This window comes from Opisthorchis viverrini, assembly GCF_000715545.1.
Source record: "Opisthorchis viverrini unplaced genomic scaffold opera_v5_376, whole genome shotgun sequence".
NCBI lineage: Eukaryota > Metazoa > Platyhelminthes > Trematoda > Opisthorchiida > Opisthorchiidae > Opisthorchis > Opisthorchis viverrini.
The window spans coordinates 328,051-347,555 of record NW_008752033.1 but is presented as its reverse complement, the minus strand read 5'-3'; the positions used below and the strand labels follow the sequence as shown (position 1 = coordinate 347,555).

General features: G+C 45.9%; 2 protein-coding genes across 2 annotated transcripts in view; one reads left to right on the top strand and one right to left on the bottom strand.

The window, feature by feature from the left end:
* Positions 1–19,505, bottom strand: part of T265_10510 (hypothetical protein) — a gene marked incomplete at both ends in the record, with an annotated part of 35,823 nt that overhangs the window by 8,986 nt on the left and 7,332 nt on the right. The window contains 2 exons of the mRNA XM_009176898.1: positions 4,029–4,214; positions 8,788–8,862. Of these exons, the coding sequence (XP_009175162.1) occupies positions 4,029–4,214; positions 8,788–8,862 (261 nt within the window). The remainder of the gene's footprint in view (positions 1–4,028; positions 4,215–8,787; positions 8,863–19,505) is intronic.
* Positions 10,804–19,505, top strand: part of T265_10509 (hypothetical protein) — a gene marked incomplete at both ends in the record, with an annotated part of 45,700 nt that continues 36,998 nt past the window's right edge. The window contains 4 exons of the mRNA XM_009176897.1: positions 10,804–10,824; positions 10,979–11,104; positions 11,300–11,410; positions 17,088–17,309. Coding sequence (XP_009175161.1) covers positions 10,804–10,824; positions 10,979–11,104; positions 11,300–11,410; positions 17,088–17,309 — 480 coding nt within the window. The remainder of the gene's footprint in view (positions 10,825–10,978; positions 11,105–11,299; positions 11,411–17,087; positions 17,310–19,505) is intronic.

The window sequence follows — 19,505 nt, the reverse complement described above, 5'->3', positions numbered from 1 at the left end:
CACACACCCGCAAATATATATATATATATATATATACATATATATATATATATATATATCAGTCCACCCCCAATAAAAGAGGTTATCCATCAATTAAAACCACTCTACTCTTAGTCAAACAGCACTGATTGTAGAGATACTTTTGGAGAGCTTCCCATGCACTCACATTCGCCCACTAGTCAGCGAGTAGAAAAGTGCGCGCTATCCACGAGCAAAATGAAATAACGAACCTGTATGAAAGAATCAGGTGTACTAAGCTGCCTATTCATTTCCTCTGCAGAAGATTTTGAACGACGGTCAGATCATGGGAGATATTGCACAAACCCGGACAGAAGAATGGTTAATTCGTAGAACCGAATTCTCACAAATACAGAGACAACTTAGGACACTCCGCGGATCGATAAAAACAGCTAAACTGTTGGGCGCATTGCTGCTCACACCTAGCAGCTGTAGTTATCAATAAGCCTAACACCCACACGACTGGTCCACAGGCCGATGGTCGGCCCAGCACCAAGGCGAGCTGTGACTAGTCAAAGCATAGACCCAACAACCAATCGTATTCTAATGCCGCTTGCCAGTTCGATTCTCCAAGATGTTATCGTTACATACACTTTAAACGCAAAGCCCTATTCACGATTTTTTGGCGTCCAACACACTCAGTGTATCTTTCGTCGCACCAACGGTTCTGCTGGAGCGGTAGTTTGGGGGGAACAGACCAAAAACTGAGTTGAGGCACTACCGGTACTTAATGGTCGACCGAAACGTTTATTGATTGATGCAAATGGCACACAACTATCGTTAATTAGTATGTGGAGCATTATTTCGGAAGAAGAACCTTCAGTTAATGAGCGAGATCGTTGCTGAACCAACCTACTGCCAGCACTTTCGTTGTGAGCGAGTGTCAGACTGACAGGAGATTGAGGATTCAACAAACTTCGGTGGAAATTCGACATACGTTAGTGCCGTATTCAAGTTGCCGAGTAATGGTTCTAACCACAAGGCCCAGAAGCAGTTGGTGAACAGCTGGGTATCGTAGGACAGAGAATAAGTTGACCTGAACAGTACCTGGACAAACGCCGGCCGTCTGGCAAACAGTTGATGGCGGATGAACTTTACCTAAGTAAGAATAAGTCTGGTTGTCCAGACGGGATGAACCAAATGCATGCTGCATGTGCTAGGTAGCAGTGTTAGCACGGTTGCCTACTCCGTTGAAAGTTCGAATTCCAGTATGGGCAGGGGTAAGCACCACTTATTAGCTCTAATAGGAAAGTCATGTCTAAGCTGGCACAGACTATTCAGAATAATATTCATAGGGCATACACACGAGAAATTGATGAAAATGATATGAAGTGAATGCTCCACACGAATTCCACATGCGTGTCATTTGCTTTGTGAAGATGAGTTAATCCTATTTCATTTTATGAAAAGGAGACAGATCAGTGCCTGAGACAAGCCTCTCCCCGAAAAAGTTTGGCCGTCGGAAACCGTTATCTTATAGATAAAAGGCCCGTTCAGTTACTATCGTTCAGCTGTAGCACCCTTTCGGTGACCTACTGCCATGCCACTCGAAGGTTGCACGAGGGCTAGGGTACTGCCGGGTTGCCCAAGCCTAGACAGGGGAGTCGAAAGGCAGAGGGCGGGTTCGAATCACGGACCTTCCGGTCAGTAAACTTGCGCTCTAACCACTTGGGCCATCTCGCAACCAGTTCAGTTACTATACCACATCTTGATTATGACTCCAATATAGCCGATGGTCTTCTCTGCCGAACGTCGTTCGAAACGGTTTTTCTGAGACCTCTACTTGAATCATCAGGGACATGTAATCACGTAGACCTGCACTAGTGTGCTTCTTTCTGGATTGATTTTTATGGCTCGGTAGGTTTCTCCCCTCAAGAACCCACAGCAACGTCCCCCGTCAGTGGTGATTTGATGTGTGATCCCTACAAAGGCAAGTTAAATAGCACTATTGCCTGTGGTGGTGGTGGTGGTCTTGTTGGGGGGACCTAATGCTAGATAGGATTTCCTGATCAACAGCTGGTCAGCGGAGATTTCTTCTGAATCGGTGGGAATAGCCACGTTCCCTTGGCCTCAAAAGGCAGAGTGATGGTGTAATATGTATGCCAAGCTTCTCTCCGCGGTCACCGCGGAGTTGTCGTATTTCCAGTACCAAGACTTCATTCAAGAGCCTATTTACAACTAAACCATCAGGATCCACGATAACGAGACGGAAAAACCAGTAATTCCGGGACGCACTGGACATGCCACCTTTTGATGTTTCAACTCTTCTGAAAGACTATTTCAGCACGGTTCAGTCTATCATAGAGGACAGTAACCAAGACAATCGAAAATGAACTCTGTGCCAATAAAAAAATTTCGCAATCGATTTACGCATTAGCGCCTGGATGTTTTTGATCTCTAAGCTTCATAATACGGCAGTGAAGCATCGGTGTTGAACACTGATGTCATGCTGTCGACGATGATGATGATGAAGCTTCATAAAGGCCTCTCGGAGACGGTTGTAGAGGGAATTTCCGCCCCAAGACCAAAGTCGGACTTAATTATTGGTTTCTGTTGTCCAGAATATGGACAATTGTTTTTAGAAACGAGACTTTTGTAGCGAGTGGTGCATTTCACTGTTAGGCACTGAAACTAGCACACGGAGTTTTTTGTGCTGTGAAGTGTCCGGGGTCTCGAACCCGACCTGTGCGTCTCGACTTCCCCTGTCTAGGCTTAAGCTGCTTGGCAGTATCGCAACCTTCGTGCTTCCTTCGGTTGGCATGACAGCTGGGCACTGAAAGGGTGCTACAGCTGAACGATTACCCTAACGTGTTATGCAAGTAGCGTCTAGAATGAAACTGAATCCCAATAAATGGAAAACCTTCACAGAACGCAAGGTGAAACGTTTTACAGGGGACATTCGTCCCCAGTATGAACTGCTTTCGACGCAAGTATCGACGGTAACTAGGTGAGGGGTTACAGCGTCCCATCAGGAATAAGCAGATCAACAGGCAAACAAGCTTCTGATAAAGGAAAACCAATGAATCCGTTCATACTGATCCGAAGAACGGAATCAACCACTCCAGTCTATTACGGCTACTTTGTTACCAGTCAGAGATTCAGCACACTTATTTGAAGCGAAATTAAGACTATTCCAACAACAAAAAAGCTGCATCAGACCATCATTACCAGTTATTCTTCGTTGTCTAATTCTTGGTTACATTTGACAAGCCACTGCAAGTAATCGTAGTTTCGAAGATTCGTGTGTATCTGGTGGATCGATAACGCGGGTGGAAAGCCGCAAATGCGTTAAACCTACATCAATAATAATATAATAATTGTTCAGCTGTAACACCCTTCCGGTGCCTAGCTGCCATGTCACCCGGAGGAAGGACGAGGGCTGAGATACTGCCAGGTCGCCCAGGCCTAGACAGGGGAAATCGAGTGGCAGAGGTCGAGTTCGAACCAGGACCTTCCGGTCAGTAAATTCGCGCTTTAACCACTTGGGCCACCTCTTCCCCTACACCAATACACCTGCACAGCTACGGAGTAAACCTGGTCAGAAAATAGCGAACCACCTCAAGACAAAAACAAAAACAATGCGTACACACCGCTCTGATGTTGCCTCTAGCACGCATCCAAGGAGGCTTCCCGAGGATGGTTGATTCCTTAAACGACAATTCCTGGCTACTTATCAAGTTTTATGTTCACTGTAAATAGTATGCCTGAGCGATGGCCTTTGAAGACAATCACCCGTGGTAAGCAAGCAAACATGAATGGGTCACACGGCGAGGAACTTATGCCTCAGAGACTGGTCCCCGTTGGAAGATGCGGTCAGTTTCTTAAGAAATGGTAAACCTAACCCAAATCGCACGAGCCTTAATAAAGATGGTCAGAATTGGGAGTTTCACCTGGAAGAAGCCCATTTGGATAGGCTATTCTGGTTAAAAACAGTCTTGTCAGTTTTTCGACGAAGTTTGATGCAAGTAAGGTGAAAATACATGAAAACATACATAATGAGGAACACTTACATGCCACAAACTTATCCTTCGTGTGTTTTGCAATCCAGTCACGCAGCTCTTTCTTTTCGACACCACCCAATTTCACATCAACAGCCTTCCCGGATGGTGCAATGATGTAGACACATGGCACGGAGAGAAGGACATACACCGCTGAGAACTGCATAGCTGCTTCCGACGAGGCTTCTAGACGAAGGCCTAAGATGGAGGAGGGAAGTATATAGGTCATAACATTAGAAACTGGTATAGAAAAGACTGTAATGGAAGGTGACTAGTGGGAACATTACCTGGTTTTAAACGCCGACTACATTCTGCAAGATACAACCATCATATGTGGAGAAGCCACGAAGAACTACAAAGGTGTTGTTCCGTCTTTATTATGAATCACAAACAATGCGCACTTCAGAAAGCCCCGGGAGGGGACCACTTAGTAACCAAGTGCTTTACCACTTGGTCGAGTGTGGTCAACCTGAACGTGGACAGGTATAATTTAGTACCACATATTTATATTACGTGGTTGTGCTAGGGATCAGTCTAAATTCAACTGCATAGACAAGAAAAAGGGAATGGATCAAGGAACTGAAAGAGAACCGACGAAAACAAATCCTTTCACCCAGTAGGTTCAGATTAGAACTTGAATAGAATAGTTTTGATCCTCGAAGGGCGCGAAGCGCAGCCTAGATTTTACACCCAGCCACATTCCATAGGTTAGAATGGTTAAGATATGTGGTTCATATGTCAGGACCCTTTTGCCTAGCCATGTGTTGGGTGGAGACCATCCACGGGATGTCAATCCGTGACTTGACAAGCATGAGAGCGCCTACTAGCCAACCCAAATGTGTCGGTAACTATCTCTCCAGATAGGGGCTGTGACCACAAGTGAAGGCATATAAGAGACAAGAATTTGGAGAGGATAGTCTTCATTGCCACATCTGCTGACGGTCATTAGAGTAAAAAGCATAGTTCATATCAAGCAAGATGATCATCGATGATCATCGAAATGAGTGGTACAGCTACAGCGATTAATGCAAAGTGAAAAGGCGGTCGAAACCAACCCGGTCAGGGAGAAATCCAGCTTAATTCACAAGAACCTGACACCCCCGACGATGGACTAACGCGTATAAGATAACACGAGCGAGTATCTTGGAAGCACTGACCACTACATTGATGCCCAGATGGCTTCCGCTTTCTTTCACCCTTTCTGAATATGACAATCGTCCTCGAGGTGCTAAATCTTGTCGATATTGTCTTCACTCCAGGTATATTGGGGTAAATGTGCCAGGCCAGCCACGAGGATCTCACCAACTGAGTTGAGCAAGGATGCTAGCTGTCTGGGCCAGGTGCTTTGTTGCACTGAAGCAATGAAAGTACATCCTGGACTCCCACTCAAGTTCATATGGCTCCTCCACATGTTCAGTTGATAGGGCCCAGAAGAACCATTCATCCAAGAGTTCAGCGAATTTCTCGAACATTTGCGACTTGCCAGCACCCTGTGCTCGGTGTTTCAGGGATCTGTGCATCATAATCGCTTGGTAGAGTATCCCTGACATTAAGCAGAGACGCTGATCGTGACGAGATTCCAGACCTGGGTATTCATATCACCTGCCAGAATCATGATACCTACACTTCTTGCTGACCGAAGCAACCGTCACAAACCTCGATAGAAGCTGTCTTCCTCAGCGTCAGAGCTAACGTCTGTGGGAGCATACGCTGACACAACAAACACCGTCCAACATGTTGAGATGCATTGATCTTGAGTGAACAAGACAACCTAGCCACGCAAAAACAACTATTGGCTGGAATCCAGTCCAGTGAAACGTGCTCAGACCTAGGGCTAAGCACTATTCCAACAAGCAAATACCACGTGCAACTGCATCAGGACAACCAGACACACGAAAAGTAAAATGCAAGGAATTAGGGTTCTTGCCGAGCGGTTTGAGATGAACTGGGGTCTTGTATGCGTGATTCGGAGACACAACATATCGAAAGGGAGAGATAGAGTATAAGAGCTCAGCCGAGCTACTTGTTGCACAATTTGATACAGAGTATGTACGCTGAAATCCGCAATGTGGAAGAGATCCTTTGAATTCATTACGGGTTTGTTTTCAGGTGCGTCCAGAGTGTTTCGATGTAGTAATGGTAACAAGCTCACCTCATGTAAGATGTTCGGAGCTCAAAACCCGGCACGGTCAGGAAGATGTACTGCTGATGAGATTTGGTAAGAACGACACTCGACTTAAGTGGAACCTCCCTTCACTGTGGGCCCATCAAAGCAATTGCGCCGGGAAAGAACTGTTCGATGGAGGGCGAAATAACTATAAAAGTTGACTGAATCCTATGGAGTCAAAAAGACAAGCCACACCAGGTCGAATGGCCACCAGACTGACAAAAATGCTGCTTACAACATTATCTGATAAAGCACAGCAGTGAAAATAGGTCACCGCTATATCACAAAGGGCGGTAACGTCACGAAACAGTTCGTCACTCATAGAAAGGTTACAGGTGGGCGACTTAGCCAGACAGAGCACAGCAATGCAAAAGATACTCCAACATTCATAAGTGTACTTTGTGAACTGTCGGATATGAGGTTAGCCAAAAAACAAAGATCTTAAACGACAACAGAAAAACAGACCAATGGCCAGGAGAACAAAGACTGTTGGATGGAGTGATTCGTTCCTGTTGCAACTAACTGCTGTCCCCGCTCCAGCACCTTAGTGTTGAAACACAATAGCATTAATGCGAATTGGAGAGTGCGAAAGGTACGAGAGACCTCGAAGTACTTAAAGGGCACTGTTAACATTGATCTACGCTGTCTGATCGGATTTTGGTGAACACCCACCATCATCAACCATGCTTCTATGAAATGCCTGAACACTTATCATCGTCGGTGCTGCCTCTATGGAATGTCTAAACGCACATCGACGGTAGTACTACCGTGGCATGCCGCAGCTGAATCGATTGACTGCTTGAGTGTTCAATCGGAAGCTGGCTTTCCTGAACTGGGTGCTCACTGGCTGATGCTTGCTACCGTACAGCGATTTTGGTGAGGTTTAAACGCCTGTGGGTCTCGGGCATTCCGATGCTATTTTCAGGATCCGGACCTTCCCGACAGTTCTGAAGCCTCAGAAGGTACATCGTAACAGTCTAACGAAAATTGTGAGCAAACTAGTATAAGTCAATAGGTCCCTCGTAGTGTTGACAATGAATCTAAATGTCCATTGTGACTTCTTCCAATCTAATGCCCCACCTCACAGCCTTCTTTCATTCTGGTTTCTTTTAGACCCAATGACCAAATATGTAGTACTTGAAATCAACAGACAACATGGGGGTACCATTCGAACTTGCTGAAGACAAGCGACACTTTCTAGTCATCATCAAAGACAGCAACATCAGTGTTGGCACTGATGCTTCGCTGCCGTACCACTTTCTAGAGACTTCATCACCGAGGTTGTACTGATCGCTGCACGAAAACCGCCGGTATTTATGCCACCAGTCTGTTATTCAGTCAATAAAACCCACATAGAAAAGGTGATCACACGCATTTACCTAATCTTTATTAGAGCACCGCATGTTACCAACAAATGAACTCAATTCTGTGTGTACGAAGCCGTAGTCTTATTGGCAACTTTGCTTGAAAGTCTAATGCGTCCACAGACTTTCCAGAGGAACTTAGGGGATGGGTGGACTGTTCTGTTCCTGAGGTGACGTTCGCAATCTAGTGCGCTAATCTGAAGGCTTCTTACTCCATAAAACTCGGCCAACTTGGCGACCCGCTCACTGTGTCAAAAGCGAAACGCTACTACCGGTTGTTTACCAAGCCCTCCTGGAACGACGATTTCTCAATCAGTTCCAAACTTATTCCAATTTAATGAAAATAACTACGCCCTTTTTTCCAGTTCAACAGGCAGCATTTCTCTTAATCTAATGAAGAAAAATAACCATTATAATGAAGATAAGTAGTAGTTCAGTGAGATAATTGAGGCCGATCTCATTTTCATTCCAAACAAGTCAGCAACAGAGTAACTACGTACCGTGCGCACCCTTGGGATACCCAGTTTGTAAGATAACTAACTACGGTTACAGAAAAACCTGACTTACAAAGGTTTATCGGCCAAGACAAAGTATATCAGGTGTGTCAATAGTTACCTGGTGGTGGACTCTACGGGAAAAACTTACAAAACCGGAAAAATCAACGAATTCAGGGTGGATGAACAAAAACGATTCAAAATACCTTCTGAACCTTTTAAATATTCACCCAGGTTAGAGACCCCTGTTGTAGACGGTAACCAGGGACATATCGCAGTCAATCCAAAAAGAGAGATAGTGAGATGGCTCAAGTGGCTAGAGGGTGAATTTACTGAACGGAAGATCCGTGGTTTGAATCGACTAGCTCTGTCTAGGCTTGGGCAACCTGGCAGTATTCCAGCCCTCGTGCTTCCTTCGGGTGGCATAGCAGCTAGGCACCGGAAGGGTGCTACAGCTAAACGAATCCCACAATCCTTTGTTTCTGCTCTGTTTGCCGCTGAGAATAAGATTTATCCTTCTATTTAGTCCGAAACCTTTGTCAACACAATGCTCTAGTGAGAGTGCAATCCGAGCCGTTCTAACGAGGCTTTTTATTAGAAGGATGGATAACCGTTCGCCAAAATTTTGTGATAGTCCCCCATTCTCTCAAGTATTATGTGCAGGGAAGGCATATTAGCAATAACACATAGCAATCAAAGAAATCGTGATTAAAACAGAAGTAAAAATTGTGGAATAAGAAACTTACATACAACTCCATCACAAACTGCTGCTGTATCTGCATCGAACTGCCGATCCATCCGCTCAGAGGATTCATCAGCGCCTTTTACAAAAACTAACAAGAAACGAGACTCATTGCGAACTGCCCGAATTGCCTCCGACACTGTCCCACTGAACCACTCCATTTTGGGCAAGAATCACACAAGAATCGGTCAGTGGACGCGAGAAGCTTCAACAATACGATTGCCGTAGCAACTTATGCCGGGTGCAATGACTGTAGAACAACAAAGCCCAGAGTAGTTGGATCAAGCCAAGCTGCAAGAGATAAAAAGAAACCTTGGGGAGTCTGTATAAAATATGGGACTGGCTGACACCCTTGCCAACTGTCTTCAAAAAGCCTTCTTTATTAAAAAAAGAAAAACTAGGCCAGCGGTGATGATAACTAGCTAGCACAAACATCCAATCGGAAGATACAGACCCGGCCAAAGACCAAGTCCGGTGGCTAATCAGATCTTTCAACGTATCTAGCAAAGCGATTGGAGGGTATTTAGACGGAGATCATGGTTGTGTATGTGCAGTTCATGGTTGTACGTGGGCTGGGATACTGTCAGGGCGCCCACACCTATACAGTAGGACGATTAAGGCCCTCAACCAAAGCCTTTGGCTCAAAAGCCTAAGGCTGCCTAGCCGCAAGGCAGCGGTGTTTGGCGGGAAATGCAAATGAATTACCATTTCTACAGAACAAGTCGCCACATGTTCCAACCCCCAACCTGGAGGACCAGGAGACTGTGTTCGTCAGACCTCTAACCATTGACCAACCTGGTATGAGAGACTCTGTGAGTGTCGCGGGACACTCCCCAGTATAGCTCAGTGGATCGCTGAGTTGCGCAAACCGTCACATCACGGCAAGGTCCAGTCCCTTCGTGACGGAGATCACTCCACATCCACTATTGGCATTCGAAAAAAACTTGTTCATCTGCAGCGAGTGAACCGAGAGACGTGTGTTCACAGTTGCAATCCGCGGGAAACCGGAGATACCATTACTTGAGCCGAAGGAAACCCTGAAGGTAGAATGAGACTCGCATGCCTCCACGTAGCGCATCCCTCCTACTAACGAACCATTAATCACCCATAGGCCTGGGCGCTTGCGAGAAGCAACGGAGGACGAAAATTGGACTCACAATAACGGATGCGCATAATCGTGTCGAGAAGTATGAAAGGACCCCCATGGAAGAAAGGGAATTTCATCTGCAGATGTCTGAGGAAATGCAATTCAGCTAACTCGACGACCAAAAGCACAAGCAAAACAGCATTCATAAGGCCGTTGAAAATTCTTTGACAGCCCACGACCGGTTTCGCCCTTCTTGGGGCCCATCAGATGAACGCAGTTCCCGAGTTTCCGTCAATCTTATGCTCTACTTGAACCCGCATTGCACGAAGTTAGGGAAATACACTCGTTTGCAAATCGAGTTGGTTTTGCGGAAGACTCACCTGGAATCAAGCTGTCGAAGTTTCAACAACTTTATGAGTCTATACACGTCTATACATGTATCACGATATCTGGAATATCGCACCAAATCGTTCACCTGTAACATCCTTCCGGTGTCTAGCTGCCTGTCGGAGGAAGCACGAGGGCTGGGTAATGCCAGGGTTGCCCAAGCCTAGACAGGGGAAGTCGAGTGCCAGATGCCCGGTTCGAACCACGGACCTTCCGGTCGGTAAATTCGCGCTATAGTCACTAAGGCCATCTCGTCCCGTACCAGCTGAAACATGAGGTGGCCTGGTGCAGCACATTCAATTGCTTGAAAACATAAACGAGGGATCCAGCTGGGTTCCAGGTGAGTCTCCAGCAAAACTAAATTGGTTTGTAAATTAGTGTAGTTTACAAGCAGAACAATTAAACTACCATGCATCAGGAACATTTCGGAGATGACTGCAGAGATACTATGAAAGCATGATATAAGAGTGGTGTACAGACCTACTAAAACACTGCGGAAAGCACCAATAAAGCAACGAAGAAGACAAATGTGACCTACTAAATTCAATGCAAGGACTAAGACACTACGTGAGACACGGAGGAAACTGTCAACTAGAGTCAATGAGTACAAGCTCGCTACTAGGAGACGCGACCAACTATAGTTGAGCGCGTTGATCGCTCATCTCTGTAAATGAAGACACGGGAAGTAGCGAATTCGGCTGCAATAACGTCACCATACTAGGACAAGCAAAAACAAACACTCTACGAAGCCTACGTCAGACCGCTTCCTGTAGTCCACTTAGGACGCTCGAAGGACGTAATCCTCGTTGAGAATGTCCAGCAAGCTTCTATCAGACGGTTGCCGGCCGTAAATCCGTGAGCTGAGACGCGTCCCTTGGAGTATCGTTCCTGGAGTATCGTCGCCTCCAGGGAGACCTAATTCTTATTTATGTCCTGTTTGACCCAGCCAACACAGCTGGGGCGTGGTCAGAAGATTTTCAAGCTAAGAGCGCACACTTTCACTAGGCCAAATTTTTCTCATTTCGGGTGGTAATCGAAATAGCCTTCCTCCGACGATTGTCCATGCCTTCCAGGTAAACAACACCAGCTGAACAACAAGAACAAAACCGACCCAGTAAACTTGGAGAAAAGCTTCGACCCCGTGTATCAATACGTGAATCCATGACTCGAGGCGAATTCTGATTGGCCGAAATCGTGAACCCAAAAGCCAATAACAATTAAGTACCCACCCCATGACTATTGCCAGTGCTGAGTTCAGGCGTCGGACTTTTCAGAATGCTGCCGCCTCATGCACTTTATACACAACAAGCTTCACGTGTGCTTTACCCCTCTTTTGAGTTTTTATTATACCGTGTTCACCTTTAGTGTTTATTTTGACGAGAACGCCAGCTTGTGAGATCCAGACCCATAACTGCGCTGACGCATTACCACTACTATGCCCTCTCATTATGCACACGGTGACTCTGATAGTTAAGCGACCATATACCCGTATCGCGAATTCCTATACTTCCTAACCCCCACCTACGCCTTTTATGACCCCGACCGTAAACCTAGCTGTCCAAGGTCATGCATCCTCAGCAATGACCAATTTTAAGTAAGTTAATCGGCTGGATTACTGCAACACTGCAGTCTCATCAGATCCGTTTTTATGGTTCCTCTTTGTTCACGTTTCGCTGTTTGATTATTGCGCGCCAAGCTAAATGCCTTAGTTTTATTTTCCGTCATGTTGTTACCGCTCATGTTCAAATTGTAACGATCTGATCTTGCTTAAGCTTGATGTGCTCACAAAATATGGAAAAACCTTAGTGTTTGTTTCCCTACTGAGGCCCACCCCAGTGACGCAAGCTGAATTTCGCTATCGGCAATTCGGGTACTCCACGACTTCTTGGTTGACGTCCGTGTGGTTCACCTTCGAAATCTGCCTCTCCACGGATCCTCGTCGTATTGCTCAAATTAGGTTTGGTTGTCGTTGTATGTTGGGTTCATGGCTGGTGAGGCTCCCAGGTGAGGTTGGGTGGGATGGCGTCTTAATGGGATATAAAGCAAATATGCGTTTACTTCGTTGCTATTCCGGCTTGCAGTTTCCTTGCTCCCTGCTGTTTTCCGGAGGGACGTAGGGCTGGTTACCCCGCCGTGCTTGGTCTTGACACACCCCAGCTCCATTTATGGAGCACGTTTCCTCATAGCTGTATGACATTTAACCGCCAACATTTATTACTGATGTGATGCTCTCGATTTCGATGACGGTGAAGGGATGTCCAAGCCATGCTGGACGCGATCCGTCTTTTCATCCGATGTCAATACACTTAGCACTTTATAACCATCTGCGTCTGCGAGAGACCCGGATGAATGTCGCAGTGGATCTCTCTCGCAAACATGGAAGATTTCGGACTCAACCTGTCATTGCGTGAGTTAGGTGTACCAAAAGAATTTTCATTTTCGACTATGAAATACACCTTACGTCATCAAGGGAATCACGCCTCCGGAGATTCACACGGGTATTCCCAACATTTGTGCCCAAACGTAAGTCACTTTTTGGCTTGTTTTCTTCTTACATTGTATTTATTTTTATCAGGTACACATAACATATTCTAGTACAACTTATTTTCGTTGGTGGTTGTCAGTTTACAAACAGCTAATAACAGTTAAAACAGTTAGAACATATCAGTAACAGAGGCTATGGGTAATGATAAATTAGCAAAGGACAATTTCTAACCAAAATTTCTTTAAAGTCAAAACAGATGCCATATCATAATGGGACTCATTGGTATCTGGTGAATATAACCAATCTCTAGGGAACTCGGTTGTTCTCTAGAATACTACTTCATAGTTAATAGCGTCTTTGTCTACTGTACTCTTCAAACTTCTCCGTATGCATAGTTGGCTTAAGTGGGGGATCTTTTGGGCCAACAGACGCTTTTTATGGCAAATCAATGCGTAGTAAAATGGTATATCGCGGCACGTCCGAAAAAGTAAATCGCTTAAAATAAACAATGATTGTAATTATAATAGTTCGTGGGTTTATGCATGTGCTCGTAGACGATAATTGTGCGAGATTTACACTAGTGCGACTAAATTTTTCCTCGTGTATTCTGCTCGGCCAGACGGATGGCGAACCCTGTGCCTCCACTCTTCGAGAGGAGCTATAATGTTTGATTTTACTGATGGAAATATTCATCAAATTTGTGTAGCTCGTACCATGGTAGACGTTGAGACCTGAAGACGATGACGTCCCATTCCCGCGGTGCATTGCTTGCTATGAACTACGTTTTCAGATCTTTTTACTGGCAAAAGAGGCCCCTATTCCAAATGGCAAAACAACAGGCGTTCTTAACCTGTTCGCAGGGATTCGCCAGCTAGTTTGCTGCCAGAGATGTACAAAATGAGCTGCCCATTATCATAGCGCCATTGAGTCTCACCCAACTCAAGGAGTGGAATGCAACTCTTGGTTAAATTTTTCCATAAACGCACTGTTTGTTGTTTAACCGAGCAGTAAGCAGTTATCTGACGCACAAGACGAACATGTTATTACGGGCTCACAATGCCAAACCGACTGGTCCGTTGTAACCCCGCTTGCTTATCGCGAACAAATGAACGAAGCTAGCTGATGAATACGACCGACACGCGTCCACTCTGTTCACATGGAAACAATCGGTCGTCCAAACTGGACGAGATGAAAACCTGAATCTCATTATGCGTTTTATTATAACATATCGTTACAGGAGGCGTATGGCCTTCTTGAATAGTATTGCTGGTGGGAGGAAGCCATTAGCTTGTTTCTAGATGTATCGATATGAGGCAATACTCACTCTATAAAACTTCCTCATCGCCGGTATCCGCGTGGGACCAGGCATACGCGACGTCATCTCTAACGACTGACTAGTATTGCGTTATTTCGCGCGTCTGGTGCCCGCTAACTATTGGGTCTCCAGAAATACCGGCCGTACCTGGATTGCATGGTGCCTTACTTACTGACGAACAAGTTGAAATTGATATCCCCTACATGCACCAACTTCAATAGTTATCGTCCAATTCCTCAAACAGGTGCCTCGCAGCATCAGCACTGGTGTTACCCTTTTAACTAATGGCTGCCAATTTGTTCCTCTCTGCAGCCAAATATGCGGAGGCGCACAGGCTTCCGAGGCCCACTGTGCTGGATTCTATATGGCAAAGCCAAATTTTATTCTCCGGTTTCGTGTAAAACTAAAGACTTCTGGAGGGCCAAGTAGAGACAAGGTCGGATTTCTGTAATGTAGCGTTAATATAATACATGAATTCACAAAATGTGCCAACCTTGGCGTCAGATGCTATTCGCAATTAGTGATCTACCTATACATTACGTCACGAGACACAGACAAAACGAGCTGACATGTAGACCATGCACGCGCGCCCAAGTTCGGCTAGATGATTTCAGTGTCAGATGTGTGGGGCGGCTGGAAAGTGCGAACATCAGTTCGGGCGAAGCCTTTCCTCTAAATGAATCTCATTAAACTGAGATTGTCCTTGTACGGAGGGCACAAAGTCGATGTGGGGTTGTCAGCCGTGCAGCCTTTTGCATCGTCGGAGACAGAAGGTCTGGCAAGGTACGGGTAGATTTGGTGGATGTTTAGGGTCGGGTAGTGACTGCAGAGGCCGATCGGTTGGTACAAATGTGGATAAGCGTGCCAGGCGGGTTGAGTATACTGATTGTGGAGGGTAACTGTCTATCGATCGCCCAGGATGTAACGTAAATATATATGAAGTTGCAACACAGGGGACAAACGCGGAAATGGTGGTATTGTGACAATAAATGTTGTCCTGATGTGGATTAGGGATATCTGTTCATGAACTGTGAGATGCAATAAAACTTACAGTCCCCAGCTAGATCAGCAGAGATAGTTGGATTTTATCAGAGGTGACGGTCTCAGTAGCTCATCTATTCTGATATTGTAGGCATGGTCATGGAGGTGAAGTTTGAAGGCAATACTTCGTCATGAACGTTGAATTTGTCCAAAAACATGCGCCAAACACAGAAGAGAGCTTCGGAGAAGCTTGAAAGAGCAAGCGGCTTTCAAAATGCATGCTTGAGATGTAGAATTTTTCATTTAAAATAGGATGCTGAAGATCACAGAAAAGTCAGTCACTAAACTGGAGCAAGGGAGCTGATAATCGGTTTCTCAGAAGAGAGCCTCCAGTTGGCGACATTTTTACTGTCGTTGAATACGGGATGGCCACAAGTTATGGAGAAGCCAACTGGTCTGTTGTTCCCGTCAAGCTACAGTGCGTCAATATCGAGTCAGAAATGGAGTGTAGTTAGGATTTATTGCCCTAAGAAAGAGATTCGGCACAAAGTTCTCGCTCAATCACGGGATCTTTGCCACTGCAATATCCATGGGTGAGCGTCTGAAGACGCATGATGTCCTTGAATCCTTGGATCAAGTCTGTCCAGTCGACCGTACAACTGACTTAAAAAACTCTCCTTTAGCCTTAATTCGTTGCGTCTAATAATGCATATGATCACCGAGGTTTGCTACCGTATCGTCACTGTACAGACGGATCCCGCGTTATCGGCATTGGGGATAATTGAGGAGGTTGGAAGATTACCCATATAACGGATATACTCCGGCTTCAATGTGGACACTGGTTAGGCTTTTTGGACAGCGGTATGTATTAAACACTGGATCAGTCTGCTTCAACAACAATGTTTAAGTATGTATTTTCAGTGATGTTTTTGAACCTGTACATGGGGTGTAACTGATTGTACATTCTTCCATCAAGTAACCCCGTCAAGGGAAAGCGGTATCCTGTGAACGAGAGCTTGATTCAATACACATTACGTCTGTACCGATGGAACTAATCAACGGAAACATGCGAATTGCCAGGGATTGTTGTGTATATTCCGGCGTTGAGTGGACAGCCAGACAGCCTGTGCATGCATGACTGACCATCGTTGGCCGTTGGGCTAGGCTATTGCGTATTTTTGAGGCCTCATATTCATGGGCCCATATGGATACTGGCTTGGTGTTTACTATAAGTAACAGAGATTAGCAACTACGCCTACAGTTGCGAGTGTGATGGGCCGTTGTTGGCCATCGGATTAAGCTGTTGTACATAGTTGGGGCCTCATAATCAGCCTCGTGCATAAACACTGGCCTGGCATATACGGCAGATAGTTAAGGTAAGCGACAGCGCGCGCTGTTATCAAAATGGCCGGCAAAGTTTGCACCCATTTACCGCCAACTTCGTCACTACTGTGAATGGGAAAGATGTTGCATTGTTTATTAACACGGATTTATTTCGCATCTACGCGCTAGATGTACATATCAGAGAATGGAGATTATCCACAGAGGTGTGTACTGTCCTCAAAACCGCAGAGTGCATCAAATTTTATCTTCCATTGTTATACTGAGCGTGCGGTGAGCTTTCCAATAAGCTGTGTTGTGACGAACTACGCTGAATGAACTCATCTGGTTTTTCTCGTTTGTGATATTTTACGCTCGCAGACGTTGATCACTATTCTTCTAGGTGCAATTTGCAATGGATATTTCGTGGATGTCATATCATTTGTAACTAGCATCATGGACTGTTGCAAGATGCTAAGGTTTGATTTCGTTCTTTATCTCGTAAGCCGGCTAGAAAATGCGACTCGGTGTGGGAGGACAACCTTGAAATTTCGCTCCGTCAAAAAATGCAATGAACAATGTTCCACTAAAACCTTCAGACGGATTAGAATATCTCAACGAAAAAGTTGCAAGTTTGAAAAGCCCCGAAAGTAATTTACATTTACTTGGGGTGATCTCGCCCTACTGGTTTGTTTTAAGGCATCAAAGAAAACACTCGGGCGTCCGTAGTTCCTCATGGCCGGCCGCCCTGAAGGTCACCAGATGGATACCGACCTGGGTTTCCTAAACCTTGAATATGAAGTCCCATGTGACACGAATTTAACGCAGGGAGATCAGACAAAAGCTGCATCAAATTACAATATACGGGGTGTCCTGCATTTCCTTCAGTCGGAATGGGCACGGATGGAAGCTCAGCGTTCTGACTGGGCCACCGATAGAGCTGAACTCTGTGTAGGTGTTTTGTATATACGATTGGTTGCATATCTTTCCTGTCTAGTGCCAACCGAACTCCCGTACATAGCAGATGTAGGTTTTTAGGCTCATTTGTGTTGCTTTTTAGCAATTCTACAGAGCGTGTCCTTTGGAACACCCGTGTTCCATAATTCACATGTGGTGCGTATGCAGTAAAATAGGAGAGTATGTAGGCATGCTGATAATGGTGCATATACAGGACGGTTTGTCTTTGATTCCGGTCCCTGATACGTTTGTAAATGTTTGATGCTGCAGGTGATACTCCAAACCGGCGCAAGAATTCTATGCATTAATGCAGTGTCTCAAGTAACCCGGGAACGAAAATGGGGAAGTGATTACAGCGGACATCTTTATGTATTATGCGAACATACAGTCCAAAAAAACCTTAATTCACAGTGCTTAGGTAGCTAGGGAGTTGTAGCGATGCAGTAAGTCAGGAGTTGGCTTGCGCGATCCAGGGCAGCTATTCTGTTGGGTTCAGCTGTACTACCCTTTCGGTGCCTAGCTGGCATGTTACCTGAAGGAAGCACGAGGATTGGCATTCTGCCAAGTCGCTTGAGCCCACGCAGAGGAGATCGAGATGCAGAGGTTCGTCTAGATGATTAGCGGGTGCTCGTCCAGTTTCAGCTGGGCCCTGGTGCTATTCACCTGTCACGAATAGCGCTCTATCACTCTATCCCTTGTCTATCGATGTGTTTCTTCGGCTAACTACGCATCTGATTTTTCTCTCGTTTGGCTTAGTATCATTTACTTTGGGTTCGCAGCGAAACTCCTTGAGGGCTCTTCATCTTTGCTGTATTCGGACCCAATGCCGCCTCGATTGTACATGGCTCCATTCAGCTGATGTATAACCTGGTGGTCGTTGAGTTCTCACAGCTCTTAACCGGCCCTCTGGTACTTGTCTGCTTTGTAGGGCAGTGCAGTGCAAGGGGCAAGAGGGCTCAGTGGTTAGAGCGCAAATCTGTTGACCGGAAGGTTCGTGGTTCGAACCCGACCTCTGTCTCTCATTTTCTTCTGTCTAGGTTTGGACAACCTAGCAGCATCCCAGCCCTCGTGCTTCTTTCGGGTGGCATGGCAGTTAGCCACTGAAAGGGTGCTACAGCTGAACGATTATTTATTATTATTGAAGGTCTTTCGACCAACTATGCGATCTCGCGACTGAGCTAATTCACATGTTTTATCAAGCAGATGGCAATCTAGGCTGCACGCAGGGCCATGTAATACATGCTTACCACTTCCGTTGCCATGATTGGTTTGATTCCCTTTGTGAACCCTATTCAGGCGCTGATCGCCTGCACTAGGTGGTTGGGGGTTGTAGGGTAAATAAGATAGTATTTCTGGCGTATCCGATAGACTGCTGCAGAATTTCAGATGGTAAGTTAGGCCTCTCCGCCATTAAACCTACTCAACTGTCACCCAAGGAATTTCCCACCACATGATCTACAGGCCTAGAAGTACCAGCAGGCTCTAGTGAGATGCCGGACTGTAAATTTCCCTCGAACTCGTCCTTATTTATGTCCGTATATACCTTGTTCCGCCTAGACAGTGTCATCCCTACCCGAGTTAGCTCTAAATCCAACATGCATCACAGTTTTGTACGTACCTCCGACCCCGCGTTTCAGTTCAACGAGTGAGGCCAGAACGTTTTTATTCCGCTTCTTCCCCGCATTATACGAAGTGGTGTGGGGGTAACGTCGTACTATCCTCTAAGATTCGAATGTAAAGGTGATAGCGTGTTTTCTCCTGGTGACCCTCATGTCCGTATAAAGACAACCATGCTACCCGCCAGGAAGGACTGGTTAAAAGCCGTAGCTCCTAAAACCTACACATTTCAATCACCCAACAGCTGCTCGTGACCCATCGGCAGTTTGCCCAACTACCATTTAAACCCACCTAGATGCCGCTGCGACTCCAACCGGACATGCTGTGCACAACTTCATCGAGGGCAATACATCATTGCCCGCACCATCGGGCCAATCCATCCTCCTTTAGCTGAGCAGGTCAAACCATAGAGTCATTAGTTCCGGCCGTCACGAAGACACTGGACCTTTCCGTGGTGTGACGGTTTGCGCACCTCAGCGATCCACTGAGCTATACTGGAGAGTGTCCCGCGACACTCAGAGTCTCTCATACCAGGTTGGTCAATGGTTAGAGGTCTGACGAACACAGTCTCCT